The sequence below is a fragment of the Eupeodes corollae genome, chromosome 3, assembly GCF_945859685.1.
Source record: "Eupeodes corollae chromosome 3, idEupCoro1.1, whole genome shotgun sequence".
NCBI lineage: Eukaryota > Metazoa > Arthropoda > Insecta > Diptera > Syrphidae > Eupeodes > Eupeodes corollae.
In genome coordinates this window covers 76,534,901-76,551,881 of record NC_079149.1, presented here as the reverse complement: position 1 = coordinate 76,551,881, position 16,981 = coordinate 76,534,901, and the positions used below count along the sequence as shown (strand labels likewise).

Genomic DNA, 16,981 nt, shown 5'->3' with positions numbered 1-16,981 from the left:
ATTTCAAGATTGATTTCTATACAAACTTTCATCCTCTATTAGAACCCCTTACAGCTCAGCTAGGATTTGTTATTGTCTACATTAAAGTTTTAAAATAAAAATTATGTTTCTTTTTCTAAAGACTAACGTTGGCGTTAGACAGAATAGTAGAATTATATAAAATATATAGAATTACATGTTTTTAAAAGACTAAAAAAATCATACGTTATTTAACTTTTTTAAATAAAAATGGGATACATCTGTTTATGAACCGAACCAAGTTCTGCAAAATTTCAGGAAATTGGATTAACTTCTTGAACTGGTCGTAAACCGAAATTAAGCATCAGTTAGAGCTGGGTTAGTGGACTGGGAACCATCTTAAATCTATTTTTAGCTGTTGTTGGTATTCTTGCTGTCCTTTTGTCTTGTATTGTCTTCCAGTTAAACGCTCTGCTTGAGAACTATGACCAAATTTTAACGTTTATAGGGAGATGTAGTCTTAGGTGTGTAGTACCCGTGGCTTGAGTTTTCTTCACGGGTACTGCCTCTTGCGAGGAATTGACAAATCCTCGAACAGTAACTCTTGTCATGAAAAGTGCTTTATTAAATTAGCTATTCGAATTCGGCTTAAAACTGTAAGTTTCTTCCATCCCTGACAACAGTACTCGTACACAGGAATAGTTGAGAGTTGTAAGTCAACGGACTATTGTTTATTTTTTAGTCCTAGGTTTACTTCATACCTATTTAATGAAAATACATTTCATAAAAACAAGTACTGTAAGATATAATGAAGCTAATTTTAATAATATCATCTAAAAAATATGTCCTATCTGTATAAATACCTTCAAACAATTTGGATGCTTCTAAGTATGTACTTGCATTTTCATAAACTTAATCTTAACTTACTCTTCTCTCCATCTTGGCTTGGTTTATTCTGCAACTCTCCTGCTAAGCTCTTTCGACGATGTGCATCTGTCCCAGAGATTGTAGCTTTTATGTCCTGTTCTGCAACTTCGGGGGCCACTTTGTCATACGTATGCCCATTATACACGGAGTATCCACCATTTGTTGAAAAGGCAACAGAGCCCAAAGAATCTGAAGAAGCTACTGAAGTAGTTGACGCTTCAGATAGAGATTTGGATGGTGGTGATATTTCGCTGGGAGTAATTGGTGGGCTTTGCTGTTGTTGATGATGTTCATGACGCACTCGCTGCAATTCACTATCTGCATAGCTTTTGGATTCTTCGGGAAGTATTTTTTCATTACTGCTTGATACAAAATTCACCTGCGTTTGTAACAAAACAAGAATCACAAGGACACTGTTGGTTTTAACTACAAAACGAAAAATATTCAAGAACGGAGAATTCATTTTTAAGATTTTCATTTTGCATTTAGACGGAGTCGAAGAACTAACTTGGCGACGCATATTTGTTTTTTAATTGTATTTATTTCGAAAACTTGTCCTGCAGACACCAAACCGAGGCAATACCAAAATTTATTTATTTTATGAAACACCAGTCCTATTTTACTTTTTCTTTGTTTTCTTGTATAATTGTGGATGGGGTAAGTTTCCAGTTTTTCTTTTCTTTTTTCTTTTATTATTCCTTTTACCGGGCCAAACGATTAACCGATACAGAGACGACAAAATAAAACGCCAATAAAGAAATATTTCCTTTAAAAGAACTCTAATTGAACATATTTTTAAGGCAATACATTATTTTCTTTTTTAAGAATCACTTCACACTTATTATTATTTTTTCATTTTATGTTGACATAAAGAACAAAACATTCAGCGCAACGCGCAAATACAATTACAAATAATCAACTACCGAATAAAAATAAAAACAACAACATTCACGAACGATGAAAAACAGACACTGCACTGCAATTGATGCACACGGGACGGTGTTCGTTTAACAACTTCTATTCTAGTACTATACTAGTGTTCCCGTTCTTTGGCTCGGTTCGCGTTGTTTGTTGCATTTGTGTGCTCTGTCTGTTCGAGTGTCGATACAAATGAAAACTTACAGGCCTGTCATTCGCTTGGCAACTTAAAGTTCCTTACACACGCAACTTTGAATTAATTTTGCAGGGGATAAGATAAATGAAGTCTAATTCACACATCTGAAGAAACTTAATATTAGCTCAACAATGTAAAAGTGTTTGAAATGGGAAAGAAATCCACAATTTTTGTACAATTATCATGTTTTTATATTATTACAATTATATACTTTAAAATTGGTGCGACTTTCCATTCTCGCGGTTTTTTTATTTGATAGATATGTGCAAATAAATAGTAACTATAGCAATTTTAGAGCGAGGAAACATTTATTTCTATTTTAAATTAATTTTTAAATTTCACTTTTTTACATATGTACAAAGCACGCAAAAATGGTTGATTTTGACATTTATTCCACGTTTTTTGTTCAGTGTTGCCATACTTGCTTCTTTTTTTGTTGGGGATTTCTTTGATTTTATTGCTCAATACAAAAAGTATTTTGCATATACCTAAACTCGAACCGACCCTAAATCCTATAGTATTGTCAAGCAGGGCTGTTGCAGGGGGCAGCTTGCCCCCGCTACATATCTAGCTGTTAGTGCGGCGTGTTATCAATCCAAAAAAAACATGTTTTAGGCTTAAAAAATGAAATACAATAAAAGTAAGGTTAAGTCCGAAAAGGAAAATAATTTTTTCTATGACTTAAATATGTTTTATTTCATAATGTACATTACTAACCTATCAAAATTTAGAAAACCAATACATTTATTTGGAGCTAAATTTTTACAGACAATGAAAAGTCTTAGCAAAACGGGCTAAAAGCCGAGGTTAATTCTCCTCAGATTTGATTTAACAACATACATCATATTTTACTATCCGCTAGAAGAAAGACTCAACATTTCTTTACCGCAGCACGAAACAAATACAAATAGAGGCAGAAGATATCGTCAGAGCATTTCGGTTCAAAGATTTAAAAGTTCAATAAACTTTTATATCTTTTTCATAGAAATGTTTTTTACACATAGAAAATACTTTTGGTATTTTCTGCATGTTTGAAATATTTTCAAGTTTTAACCAAATCTGTATGCAATAATCGTCTGGAACTTTAAAAAAGGAAACGAAATTTGTGGAATGTTTTGATACCCCACACTCCGAATAGCAACACAAGACCATAGTGAAAAAATTAAGAACAAAAAACACGGACAAAATATAGTACAAATTAAATAATTAAAGGCAAGCAGGTTGAAAGTAAATAAAAAGTTAAAATGTATGAAATTAAAATGAAAGCAAGCAGACAAATTAAAAAATAGTAGCATTAAAAACATAAAAAAGCAATAAATATGTTAATAAAATAAAAAAGCAGGAAATAAGCACTAAAAGTATATGAAAGTATAATAACACTCTTTAAAAGTAAAAAGCAAAACCAAATCTATGTATTCAAAAAAATTTCAGAAAATTGTTGTTTAAATACAAAAAAAAAACACTTAAATGGCTAACTATGTTTAATTATTTATAATTTTAAAAATATTAAGAAAAAACTTCGACTGCACAAAATTGCAATCAACACGTGTAATTTAACTACAAAAATAAATTAAAACGAAAACTGGAATACCTAACTCCAATATGATACCCTATAATTTGAACCAAACAAAAAATACCCAGAATTGCACAAAATTGCAAATAAATGTTAAGACAAATATAAGTAACAAATTGTTTATATTCACCACAATAGAACACTACACTCGCGAACTAAACTTTTAATTTGAAAATCTAATACTAATATAATCTACACTATTCTTATTTATATGAATTTGCTTTAAAGCTTAAACTTTCTTTTATAATTCACTCGCAATGGACAGTTTCAAAGTTGTATTTTATTTTCAACGAATAGTTTTAAAAAAAAACTATCACTATCAATATTTTATTTTAAACGAATTTAAGCACAATTCCACAATTTGCAATTAACGGAAAAAGTAGTGTAAAAATAACGACTGACTTGCTTTAAAAAACTTGCAATTTTAAAAATGGTGCAGGGCTGCCACTTTTGAAAATTATTGAACAATGCAATATTTTAAAAGGGAATTATTTTAATCCAATTCTAAAAGAATATAACAATGTTAATTTTTAATTTATGGCGAAAAATAAATTAATTAAATAGTGCGATTCGCATTACAAATCTTGGGTGTGCAAATTGAAAAGTTAATTCGGCTCAACTTTCCATTACCGCAGCACGAATTTCGACTGGCGGTTTTTTTTATTCGATAGATATGTGCAAATAAATAATAACTATAGCAATTTTAGAGCGAGGAAACATTTATTTCTATTTTTAATTAATTTTTAAAGTTCACTTTTTTCCATACAAAACACTCAAAAATGGTTGATTTTGACATTTCTTCCCTGTTTTTTGTTCAGTGTTGCCATACTTGTTTTTTTCTTGGTAATTTCTTTTATTTTAGTGCTCAAATGGAAAAGTACTTTGCATATACCCAAACTCGCACCCACCCCAAATCTTATAATGAAGCCAAGCAGGGGGGTTGCATACCTAGCTATTAGTATGCCGTGCTATCAATTAAAAAAAAACTTGTTTTAGGCTCAAAAAATGCAATACAAAAAAGTAGGGTTAAGTCCGAAAAAGAAAATATTTTTTTTTATGACTTAAAGTTGTTTCCTCGCCCTAATATTTAAAACATGTTCTATTGAGACCCCTATCTAACTGTAAAAAAAAATCAGAAGGAAATTCGTGCTGCGGTAATGGAAAGTCGCCCCGTTAATTCTTCATTGCACGTAGGTTGACTTATATTTTGACCTGCAATTACATAGATTACCATTGAAATTCTATTATGTCCATCTTATTTTTTGGTTTTTCAATTGAACTTTAATACATTTCAAAGTTTCAAAATAATATTTGTATTAGTTTTCACGTGAATTTTCAACAATTCAGACTTTTGAAATGAAAACCAAAAGTTAGTTAGTGACTTGTGCATTTTCGATGATTCAGGTTTTTTCACGTATATATTCGTGTGACATAAAATTGTAATGTTCACTTGATTTTCTGATATGAACTTCACATATACCTAATTTAGTATTCCATCATTCTGAGGAATTGGTACTTTATAGAACTTCCATGCTTGGTGCGGACATTGATTTCAATTTTTTCATTTCTTATCTCATGCTGACTTCTTTCGTCTCGTCTGTGGACGATTTTCTCAACTGTTCTCAACATCTTACAATACTCTCCTTTGCTGGTCCGGGCTCTTTCTCATGTACATAAGTTGTAGCTTTCGACTTGTCTTCGCGTTGTAGTCACCGAGGAAGGCATACCTTGGAATGGTATTGAAGGTCCTCTCTACAACTTGGTAGTAGGCAACATTTTCGTTTTCGATTCGTGAAAACTGATGCTCTTAAATTTGCCTTGCGCGCAAAAAGTGCAAAGGGTTTCATTTACAGCATGCAAGCCAAATATGATGGTAGGTTTATTTGCTGGAATAGAAAACATGCCCCAAGCACGAGTTGTTTTAAGCTTACAGCTGTAATAAATGCCATAATCGATCTATATATAGTAATAATAATAGATTTAATAATTGAACCTTAAACAAATTTTTGCAATTCAACATAATGATAAATAAAATTATGGCTTTGGTTTTGAAACCGTCTGCCAGATGCCATCTCTTTTTTTACTGTTAAAAATCTATATATATAAATAAAACACCACCACTTCCTCGCTACTTTATCTCTTGCAATGCTGTTATATCTACCTTTGTTTGACTTTCTCGAAACTGTTGGAATTAATAAAAGAATTACTCGACGTTTTTTTAGTTAAATTTATTTATACATTTTTAATATTCTTTTACTTATATGCGTGCAGATTAAAAATTCTCTACACAAAAGGCAACTTTAGTTCTTATATTAATTATGGTCATACGTTTTAAATACATATTAGAAAATGTTTATAAAATATTAATTATATTAATATTAATTCATCCACTTTCTACAATTAGGTGCTTCACACATGCAAGATATCTTATGGGCATCGTCTTCAATGTCGAATTTGTAATCATACGATAGCTGAAATTGAAGGTTAGAAGAGTTTTATCATAAAAGTATAACAACAAATTACCTCCTCCCCTTTGTTGATCCTTCGTTTTGCAAATATAATTATTCTGTATTCCCGATCAACATCGACTATTTCTGTAACACAATTTGGATTACAAGAATGATTGATATAACGAGCTAACCCCCCAGAAAGTGTTGCATCCACGACACGTTCTTCATCGAGCCTGAACATATAAATCCCTCTATTCTGTAATAAAAAGAAACCAAATTACATTACTGGAAGCTCATTTATAACCGATAATGAAATAAACATTTTAATATATTTTAATTTTTATTTTTGCAACACAATTCACAATTAACAAAAGATCTAAGAACAAAAGGTCTTTTTGATTAAACAAGAACATTCACGGACAGTGTAGGTGTTTGGGTTTAGCCTAAGAAGCCTTTGCAGGTTAACTACTTTTGTGATGATCTCAGTTTTGAGGAAATATTAATTATTGTTAGAATGCGAGCTGATATTGTAAAATAACTAACGAAGTTAAGATTACGGTTACCGAATAATACTAAATCTAAAATATTATTTATTGGTGTGGGATCAACATTTTTGTTCGTACTATACACTGACCCAAGCAAAACATAATCAATTTAACTTCATACAAAAATGTTTTGAGTAAAAAAAAAAATAATTATTTAGGGATATTCTTTCTTTGTTTAAAACACTTACCCTTAGATCATATTGTTTCTCTCGTAATTCTGATACTTCTGTACGAATGACTTGTCCAATGTACTCAATAACCATTGTGTGTTTTTCTAAATCACGTGCAGCATAAAGACCAAGTCCTTGAATTTTAGATCTAAAATACAAAACATTATATTAGGTCAAGAGAAAATTGATTTCTGAGCATTTTTGGCAAACTATTTTGACTACTTGGATTAATGGATACAACAAAACAAACCATTCAGAAAGTACATTACCTTGCAAGATAGACATTATTGCGCCATTCCTGTTTCATTTTTCGATATTGAGAACTTTTTGAATGCACAAATTGCTTACTATATGGACAAGCCACTTCTCCGGCTACCAGTGACGATGGGGAGAGAGTGAATTTTACATTAATTGAACTTGTTCTCTGTGTATGCGCCTTTTTCCAATTGACAATGTGCTTTTGTTTTGGTTCAGTACGTGCAGAGCCTGATGGATTAAGAGCTAATGGAAGTTCTAGAAGTGGATTTCGCCCATATTTAAATCTATAATCAGTCAAGCTCTCTACCCCAGGTAAACTTTCTAGAATTCTAACAATTGAAGGTTCTGATAAGCCAAACATATCTTCACCAGTAATAAATTCTGTAAAGAGTTGCACTATTGATTGTCCTTTTCTGAGTAACACAATTTTATCTAGAACTCGTTGCCAAACAGCCTTCGGTGAGATGTCCCTTAGCTCGACATCATTTTCAAACTGCTCTTGTATTTGAATAACAAACTCTGGGCGTCCATTTGTTTCCACTATTGAGCATATGTACCTACAGCGTTTATTTAATTTCCTCGTTGACCAAAAAAACCGTATCTATAACATTTCAGATAAGTAAAATATCAAATTTATTTCCATCTAAAATTATTAAGAGTATTCATGCAACTTTGTAAAACACTATATAGGGTATCGCTTCAGAAGAAACCTCGGGGTTCTTAAGGTCTATATTTAAGCCGAAAATTAAAAAGGTAATTTTTTAATTTCCTTTTCGTTTTTGAGTTATAAGTTTTTTTTTGTTGGAAACAGTCATTGTTAACTGCCGACAGCTCTAATAAATTTGAAACTATTCTTTTTTTTTCTATCTGAACCGTATTATTTTGTATTACTATTAGGGTAGCCTGATTCTTTTTCTTAAAAGTACATACGTACGATTAAACGTTTAACAAACGAAAGAAAAGTCTAAGACTGTGGGGCAGTCGGTATAAGTTTGTCTTTTTGTAAATGAAGATTCAAATTTTGTACTGTACGGGAAATGGTTAACGGCAATTGGATTATGCTGCGGAAAATTACAAGATTTATTTGTATAGGTATATTTATTCAAACTTCAATGATTTTGAATGAAGCGTGTTCAGAAATATGATTGATGTCGTTATTTATAAATTAATGAATTGTAGATTTCTAAATAGTCAAAGTTAGAAATTAGAACTTAAATGAACCGCTGGTTAAATTCCACATTGATTCAATTAAATAAAATTCTGCTTCAAGAAAACCTTTGCGTAAACTTATCTTATTACAGAAATGGTAAGGTTACAAAGTTGCATGAAGACGCTAATTTTACTTACTATTTTATATCCTATTGGATAGATATAATTTCGGGAATGAAAAGCCTCTAGTTGATGCGGTAGAAGCTGGCCAACGTTAATAAATGTAAGATTTCCGATTCGTAGAAGATTGCTGAGCTCCAGATGGTGCATTACTGCGGCAACTTGTCTATTCTCATCTCGTTCAATATAAACCCTTCTTTTAACCCGAATCGTACTTAACTCGTTCTTTTTATCCATTCTATGAGCATGAGAAGCACAATGAATTGTTTTGTTTTTATAAAAAACACACTGTTCTTTGATAGCACAGGGAAGATGATACATATGAGTGCATCTCATTTTAAAGCATTTTATGCTTGCACCATACTGATTACAAAAAGTGCATATTTGATGTGATCCTTGTTGCATTGTAAGTTCTAAGTTCATGAGTCCTCCGTTAATAGTTTCATAAACACTATTAGACCAGAGAGCACAGTTGAGGTGAACCTATAAAGAGAAAATAAAAGCATAATGCTGATTGTAAGTACTTGGTTAAACGAGAACAAAACAGAAATAATTCTCTAAAAACAAATAACATTTTCAGAAAGGCGAACATAAAATAATCCTAACACACGCAATCTAAAATGGCCTCTGTTCACGTGCTCCCTCGAGTTGCAAGTTTAATCTTCTTGATGAAGACTATCCCTACTCAAGAAATTAAATACAAAGAAAAGGCACAATCGAAATTGAATTAAATTTCAAGCTTCCTACAACTACTTTACAAATGTTCTTGAAAAACAAATTATAAATGAAATCCCAAGGTCTTACAAAATCAAAAATGGTAAAAATATGACACAAGTAAGGTAAGCATTCCTTGTTGCTGAATTTAAACATCAAACGAAATTAAAACTGTGCTTCGGATAAGGAATGATAAAATGTTGACGACCTTAGCAATATTAACGCTTTCCCGAAAACTAAAAAACTGAATGAATGTCAAGTTCCAAAAAACCGGACTTGATGAAGTGTGAAAACTGGAGAGGTATTTGCTTTTTCCCTGCAGTCGCCAAAATAGCATATAAGGTTGTTTTAAAACTCAAAAGAGAATACCTCGAAGCAACACTGAATCCTTCTGAATTGATCACATCAAAACCTTGAGCAGTACGTTCAATTTTTTTTTCCACTTCACACGCTGTTCACTGAGTTTGAGGAGGCTTTTGACAGAGTCAACAAGGACTTACACAGACTACACATTCGATGTAAGCTTGTTATTTCATAAGACAATGGATCGGATCTTCATTAAATGAAAACAAGAAACAAGTAAGTAATTTAAATTTATAGAAATCAGCAACCAATGAATTTAATAACCTATTTAACTCTCATCAATAAACCAACACCAATAATAAAACTCGCTTTCACCTTAACAAAAATGATGTTAAAAACATATAATATCAATAAGATTCCTCTCCCAAATCGTTCGGAACTCGGATTTGGCGCTCTGTCAACCAATTTTCATGAAACCAAAACGTTTTGAAGGTTATATTGCTAAAAAGTTGTAAAAACTAGTTACTTAATGTTCTGCATTGTAACCTAAATAGTTAAAAGACAAATACTCATCCGTGATTTCGCTCCAAGAAACCAAACTCCTAACAGGCGAATTTTTAGGAAAGATCTCTCCATCCCTATACATAATTCAAAAAGCATTCATTATTAACAAATCTCGCGTGCTACGAATTTGTCTTCCACAAACTCTGACTTTCAAAGTCTACGCACTGTCAAACATAACCTATTTAAAATACTTAACCCTTTTGATAACAGCTTATTAAAATCTCGGCAGGCCAATGATCTGTTCATAAAAAAATCAATTAATCTAAAAAAAGGTATCAAAAACTTAATGACAAATTGAAAACTATCCATTTCTAAGTCTTATTCAAACATGGATGCAGTACAACAGATTCCCAATTTCATATTGAAAAATCTTTTAACAAGCGTTCTTTTCTGAAAAAAAAACAGCATACATTTGGAATGCCCATTTGAAGCAAATCTCATTATCAAACAAAGTAATAAGCAATCGCTCGCACACAAAAATGGTTGAGAGTTGTAAGTCACTGTTGCGCCACTAAATTATTTTTGTATAAGAAAAAAAAATAGACTTGTAACTCTAGGTATCCTTTCTACAACGCCATATATAATGAATAAAAAATGTAAATAAACTTACCCATTTGTTAACATCATAATTAAGTAGCCTTGAAGACCCGTCGACAAAGGAATCACCTTTTTGGTTGCACAAAACACATCGTCTTGTATCCTTATTTGAACTTATGGTAATTGCAATTCGCATCTTTAGGGCCATCTCATTTGCATCCTCACTTGCAGTTGTCTTATGAGTTGGTTTCCAAAAAGTATTAGGCCCAACAACTTTATAATTCGAAGTGTTACAATAACTTTTCTCATTATTTGTATTTATAACTTGGTTGACTGTATTATTATTGTTTTTATTATTAATGCTTTGTAAACAACGTGCTTTCTTCCGTGTAACAACAAACCTTTTACCTTTCTTCTTATATTGTATGCAACAAAATTTATCACAAAAATATACATCGGATAGTATTTTTTGTTTGATGTTTGAATTTGAATCTGAACCAACTATACCACATACAATAGTTAAATGACAATTGCGACAACATTTGTAAGTACCATTCAAGAAATTTTGTATATTTGTAGATTCGGTCTTTTGAAGATTTTTTATTCGAGATACATACAAGCCTTTACGAAGATTTGCTTTGTTATTGTTAAGTACTTTATAAGCAGGTGAAGCTGGTGACTGCACATTAAGCAAGTTATCCAAATCCCGCAAAATGTCAAGGATGTTTTCAGCTACAAATGAAGATAGTTTCAAAATAACAGCCGTTTCCACACCATAATTGCTGAAAATTAAGTAGGTAATATTATTAAAAATACAACACTTCAGTGCACATACATATATGTATTATATAATTTCTCATTGGAACTAATTAACACTACAAGCATTAGGCAGAAAGGGCAGGCAAAGCATTTACTTAATTTTAACGTAAAAAATTCATATTGCCCGACAATTATGTATATCGACTTTGCTTTTACATTAATTCAAGTGTTGAAAAAGTCACATTTCAATTTTCAAATTTCATTAGTTCATCTTTTCTAAAATTAAGTAAGTAAATCCAATGCCAGCATTTGATATCAATCATGTACGATTTAAGTTATTGTTTTTAGTTTAAAAACTTGGATGTTAATTAGTTTAAAATGAAACAATACACAATTCTTTTAATATTCATATAATAGTTCGAGTTATAAATTCAAAATTATCTAAATAATAACAAACATCTTATATGGAAATAAATGTACTTACTTTTTTAGGTTCAAATGAGTTTTCTTCTTGCGCTTAACTACTCCACCGAAATATTTTGGATTAACAACTGACAATACAGGGGACATTCTTTCAGAATTTAAATTGAAATTAGTTTCTGTCTTGATTCCCGGGTAAGTCAAATTCAAGAGCGATTTACTTTTTAGTTCATTGTACGGTGGCGATCGTGGAATAACTGAAACATTTTCCGACGGCAGCTGCAAATGCAGGTGCTTCAAGTTGTTAATAAATTGAAACAATTTGTCATAAGATTCCTCATTTACGGTAGAGAACTCTTCGTCGTAAAATTTATTTTGAAACGAGGTCACAATCTTTGGTTTATCATTTCTGTTTGAACCGTATGGTTCTACTGAGTAAAAATCAACATAGTTTTTAAGATTTATTTTCCCGAAATCGTCCTTTGAAGAACTTTGATATGGGTATTGGTTCTTTACTTTATCATTGTAACCATAGACCGAACAAATTCCAAGAAATGTCGACAAAAGTGGTTCTAAAACTTCGAGGACAAACATCTGTTTCATTTGCACAACTTTGTTCTCAATGAATTCATCGAAATCTTCAGTTGCCTTTGAAAGTTTTCGTGGCCTCTTCTTTAGGGGATCTTTTTGGTGCAACATATATCTTTTGTGTTTTTGATAATCACGTTTAAATTTCCTGCGCAACTCTGTATTTTGTTCAATATCCATTTTAACCAACTTGCTTTTCACTGTCGGTGAGCTACGAGTATCGTCTATTTCGCTCTTAATAGACATTTTTGTGTCGGCGCTCTCTTGTGGAGAGAGAAGTTTGTTCTGAACGTTATTAGAATTATTTTCGGAAATTGTACCATCATTAGCAGATTGTTCTTTTTGTTTAAAGAACTTAAATACATTAATCGAACTGTAGTTATTATTTGTATTTTGTGCAGTTTGTTGGATAGCGACTGGTTTTGAAATTGTATCTGCTTGCACAATTTGATTAGCATTTGCCGGAGCATTGATAGATCTCTCAAGTTCATTGGGATTTTTTGCTTTTGGAGAAAATGCAGAGACGAATGAAGTTTCTCTAGAAATCATTTGAGATTTATTCTTTAAAGCACTCACAGCCACGTCACGATCGTTACCTGTGTTTTTCTTAGCCTTGTCACTGACACCTTTGTTGAGTATTTTAATTTCTGGTTTGAGGTCACCCACCGATGAAACAGGCGGTATAACTGGACGAGCTAATTGTGCTTCTAGAGAACTTACAACACCCAAGCTTGGTGCGCGGACTGTAGCCAGTTTTCGTGGAGCTAATGACTGGTTGCATCCTGGATTAGATCGTTGACTAATAGATGACTGAAGTAAGTGCTTTAATAGTACATTTTGAGTCTCATCTGATTTCGGATTAATTGGTTTTTCAATTTTCTCAGTGGACGTAGATTCATTTACTGGTATTTGGCCAGATTTAGAAATGGGACGCTTTTGTTGACTTTGGTTGGGAACCACGGATTCAACGTTTCTATTTTCAATTCTCTTTACTTTATTTTCTTCAGTTGTTTTGGTGACTTTTAACTGCAGTCTATTAACATTATTTTGTACTGCTAAAGCAATTTGTTTACGTAAAAGAAAGTTTTCTTCAAGCATTTTGCCTATCATTGTATTGTCAACTATTTGTTTTGTGTCATTCAGACGGGAGGCATCTTTTCCACTTGATACTTCGGATGTAGTAATTGTTTTTGTTGTCAAAATTAGAGGCTTCCTCGAAACCGTTTTTGGAAGACATGTAGTCATTCTCGGTAGCATATTATCAGCATTTGTGGATGAAGCAACCACGGAAGTAGGTGTGGCCTCAGTTGTGGTGCTATCCAAAGATTTTGTGACATTAGAATCTGTTTCTATTAAACGACATTGGTTAACGTAGGAAGGACTGCTTCTGGGAACCTGTTCATCATATGCAACTGTCTTTATATGGGAATCTTTGGGTTTTTGCTGGGTTTTATTGGAAACAATTAGGTTCTCAATTGATGTGGCCTCAACATTATCTTCTGCTTGTGGATTTTGTGCTTGCTGTTCTTGATTCATTGGGGTATTATCTAAAAAGACCATTTCATCTTCAAATATTTGCTTCGGTAAAGTAGTGACGTCCAGTTGAGATGGTTGCACAAAATTCTGTTTAGAAAAACTTGAGCCCGGTGTCGATTTGAAACCAATGTTCGGTAGCTGAATTTTATTCCCAACTAGAGTAGCTTGAACAATTTTTGAATTATTCATTTTTGAATTCAAATGCACTTGGGAAAGCTGCACAATTGTTGGAGCTTTAATTTTATTGCCACGAATGTTGATAACCTATAAGAAAACAAAAAGTTTTTAATAGTAGCACTTAAGTAGATTTTTTTCGTATAGAATATTTACATAAATATTTGTATTTAGAATAAACTTGATGATAGTCATACATATATACAAAAAACGTCAGAAAATAGGAGCTTTATGTATGTTGTTATTTAGTTATGCAGTCTGATATATGTATGTACAAAATTCTTTATAAACTAAATTTATGTACGTATAAAATATTATTATTTTTAATAAATAAAAAGTTCAGCTTACTTACTACTTAAAAATATTATAAAAAAGAAATAAATGTAGCAACAAAATTGTATAAGAAAATGTTATAAATGAAGTTACACATTCAGTTGTAACTCTATTGTTGTGGAGATATTAACTTCTCGCAAAATGGATTATCTTTTGATTCCATCTTAAGCACTGTTTCTTCTTATTCTCGCCCTCAAATAGTTATTATCCACGATTTCAATATACACACTTCTTCGTCGCTTTGTCATGCACGTGTGGTGTGTTATGTGCTTAGCAGATACCCACATCTTGATGTGTGGGATCGTTCTGAAGCTGAAATGTGAACGATCTTGAAAGATTTAAATTTAAGTTGTTTTTTAAAAGACCTATAGCTGCCATTTAGCCTCAGACAAAAACTTCTCCCCACCATGTTTAATGTATGTGCCAGGGTTATTGTTTTTTATTCAATCGTTTATTGCAATCGCTTTTTTTGAATTGCTTTCGTCTTGCAACTCGATTGTAACCGAACTTGTAAAGCAATCTTCTTACCACCTATCCATGATCTTTGTCCAAAATTTGCCTCATTTCAGAAGTAATTTACGTTAATGTAGCTTTTTGGTTTTGTTTTGACTTTTCGGGAAAACTTATTGCATTCACGAGCATCTTAGACTCATCCATAAAACGATGAAAATGTCTCATTTCGTTTTAACAAAGTTTTAATGCTATTTTTTTAAACTTATTGATTAATAATTTTATAATAGTAATCAATTTGCAATTAAGATGGATTTTGAGTACATGTAACTGAAATTATTTACTTTTCGGGAAAAACTTTAGGGTGGGAAGTTATTTTTACATAGTAAGCTAGATGTGCTTATCATTTTGTGTAAGAAAGTAAGAAGTTTTATATTAATTATTCTATTTCTTTGATTATAGCCAACTATTGAATGTAAATAAACACAACCACGCAATGAAAAAAACTGAACAAAACTAAATGTTCTTAAAAGCATATAAGTATCTTGGCGTGACAATAATTTTGGGTGGCCCTCTATGTATGCAAGGGAAATAAATAGATGTGTTAAATATTTAGAATGTGCCTGTTTATTTTTTTAGGATATTTGAGTAAGCGAATAATTGCTATGAGCAATTAGAACAGCAATTTTGTCTAAAAAATATTAAAATTTAAAGGTACAGAATTGATTTTTTTCAAATAATATTTTTTCTATACACTCTACCTTCAACTAAGACTATCTTGGATAATTTTGAACAGTGATATGAAACCAACATCCTACTTTAATTTTTATTTTGCACGAGTGTTTTTAACAAACTGTACTCTGAATTTGAAACACACTTAAAAATACATTCACAGTGGTAACCAAATCTGTTTGATAAAACAACAAAATTTAGGTATAAACAAACCTTTCGGACAATATTCGGCACAGATTTTCCGTCATTAGTTGCAATTCTTCTAAAGTTCAGAGGCTTTAGAAGTGGAACAGATATGGTTGCATTTCCTATAGAGAATTTAGGTGCATCATCTACAGCTTGGGTTTTCTTCTCTTCGTGAGAACGATTTTGTTTATCATCTACTGATTTTGATGTTTCTAATGTTTTTTTCATAGTATCTTTAGGCTCTAGTATTGAAAATATATCATTCTCTGTAGGCAAACAAATACTGGAATCTGATATTTCAGGTGTTTGATTGTTTGTGATGCTCTCAACAGACGTATTTGTTTCAAAATCAATCAAAATATCACTTTCTCGATGAAGAAGCTTAAAATTACTCAGAGTTTCCATTGAATCCTTTCCAGAATCTTGAAAAGATTCGGAATTTTCTTGCAAATTGCTTACGCTATCCACTAAATGCTGCTGTAATTGATGGTGTTCATCATTGGCACTTCCTTCAGTATCTTTATTATGATAAACTTCTTTAAAATCCATCGAATCCGAATCAGACGATTTTGTAAAAGTTTTCAACATGGGATTGTTAAACTTATCAACAATAATATTTACATCACTTAAATCACTATTAATTGAATCCACAGAGGAGGACATAATTGTTGCAGTTGGGGTTCTTATCAACGATTCACTTTTTATTTCATTTTCATTTTTTAGAATAGTTGTTCCATTATCCTGATCATTATTCGTGGTTGTATGTGGTGTGATATCCAACTTAATTTTTTTTGGGCAATTACTAATATCCGAGTTTTTTCGAACCCTTTTCTGCATTTCTTTGAAATATTAGTTTTAAGAAAAAAAAATAGAAACTATATATATATCTTATAAATAAGTTCAAGTTAAAATTTCATTTGTTAAACCACGGCGATGAAAATATTAAAATAAACATTATCTCTGATTCAGAGCGAATATCATGCAAAGATTGGTGACTTTTTATTGGGAAACATCGAGTCTCATTTGTATTTAAAAGTTGATTTGTGGAGTTACTTTATGCTATACACACAATGTACGACTACACTTTCGCGGCTTTTTCGCAGTCAAGTTAATATGGACTGTCATCATTACCCGTGTTTTTATATGATTCAATACATAGTGCAGTGAGAAATTTCAAAAAAAAAAACATACCTATTTGTAACAATTCGGTTTTCACATTTGAAATTGGATACAATTCGAAAGTTGGTAGAATAATTTAAATTTAAATCTGTTTTAATTAGGTTAAACATAAATGCCAATGAATGAACGAATATTCGTCGATTTTGACGTTTCTTTCACATGAGAGTTTTTAATTCGTCGCG

The 16,981-nt window shown here is 31.6% G+C and overlaps 2 protein-coding genes across 4 annotated transcripts in view; both read right to left on the bottom strand.

Moving 5' to 3' along the window:
* The window catches only part of LOC129950239 (low-density lipoprotein receptor-related protein 1), a 56,287-nt gene extending 54,372 nt beyond the window's left edge, over positions 1 to 1,915 (bottom strand). For all 3 annotated transcript variants that reach the window (XM_056062109.1, XM_056062110.1, XM_056062111.1), the window contains exon 1: positions 886 to 1,915. In XM_056062109.1, the coding sequence (XP_055918084.1) occupies positions 886 to 1,405 (520 nt within the window). In that variant the 5' untranslated portion in view covers positions 1,406 to 1,915. The remainder of the gene's footprint in view (positions 1 to 885) is intronic.
* Positions 1,916 to 5,781: 3,866 nt separating this feature from the next.
* LOC129949949 (uncharacterized) lies at positions 5,782 to 16,572 on the bottom strand. The gene is made up of 8 exons (XM_056061696.1): positions 15,648 to 16,572; positions 11,686 to 14,009; positions 10,516 to 11,224; positions 8,343 to 8,807; positions 7,007 to 7,596; positions 6,756 to 6,885; positions 6,096 to 6,278; positions 5,782 to 6,043 (listed from the first exon to the last, which is right to left on the bottom strand). Exons 1-8 carry the CDS (start codon positions 16,455 to 16,457, stop codon positions 5,951 to 5,953), a joined length of 5,304 nt encoding a protein of 1,767 aa, XP_055917671.1. The 5' UTR covers positions 16,458 to 16,572; the 3' UTR covers positions 5,782 to 5,950.
* Between the last annotated feature and the right edge of the window lie 409 nt (positions 16,573 to 16,981).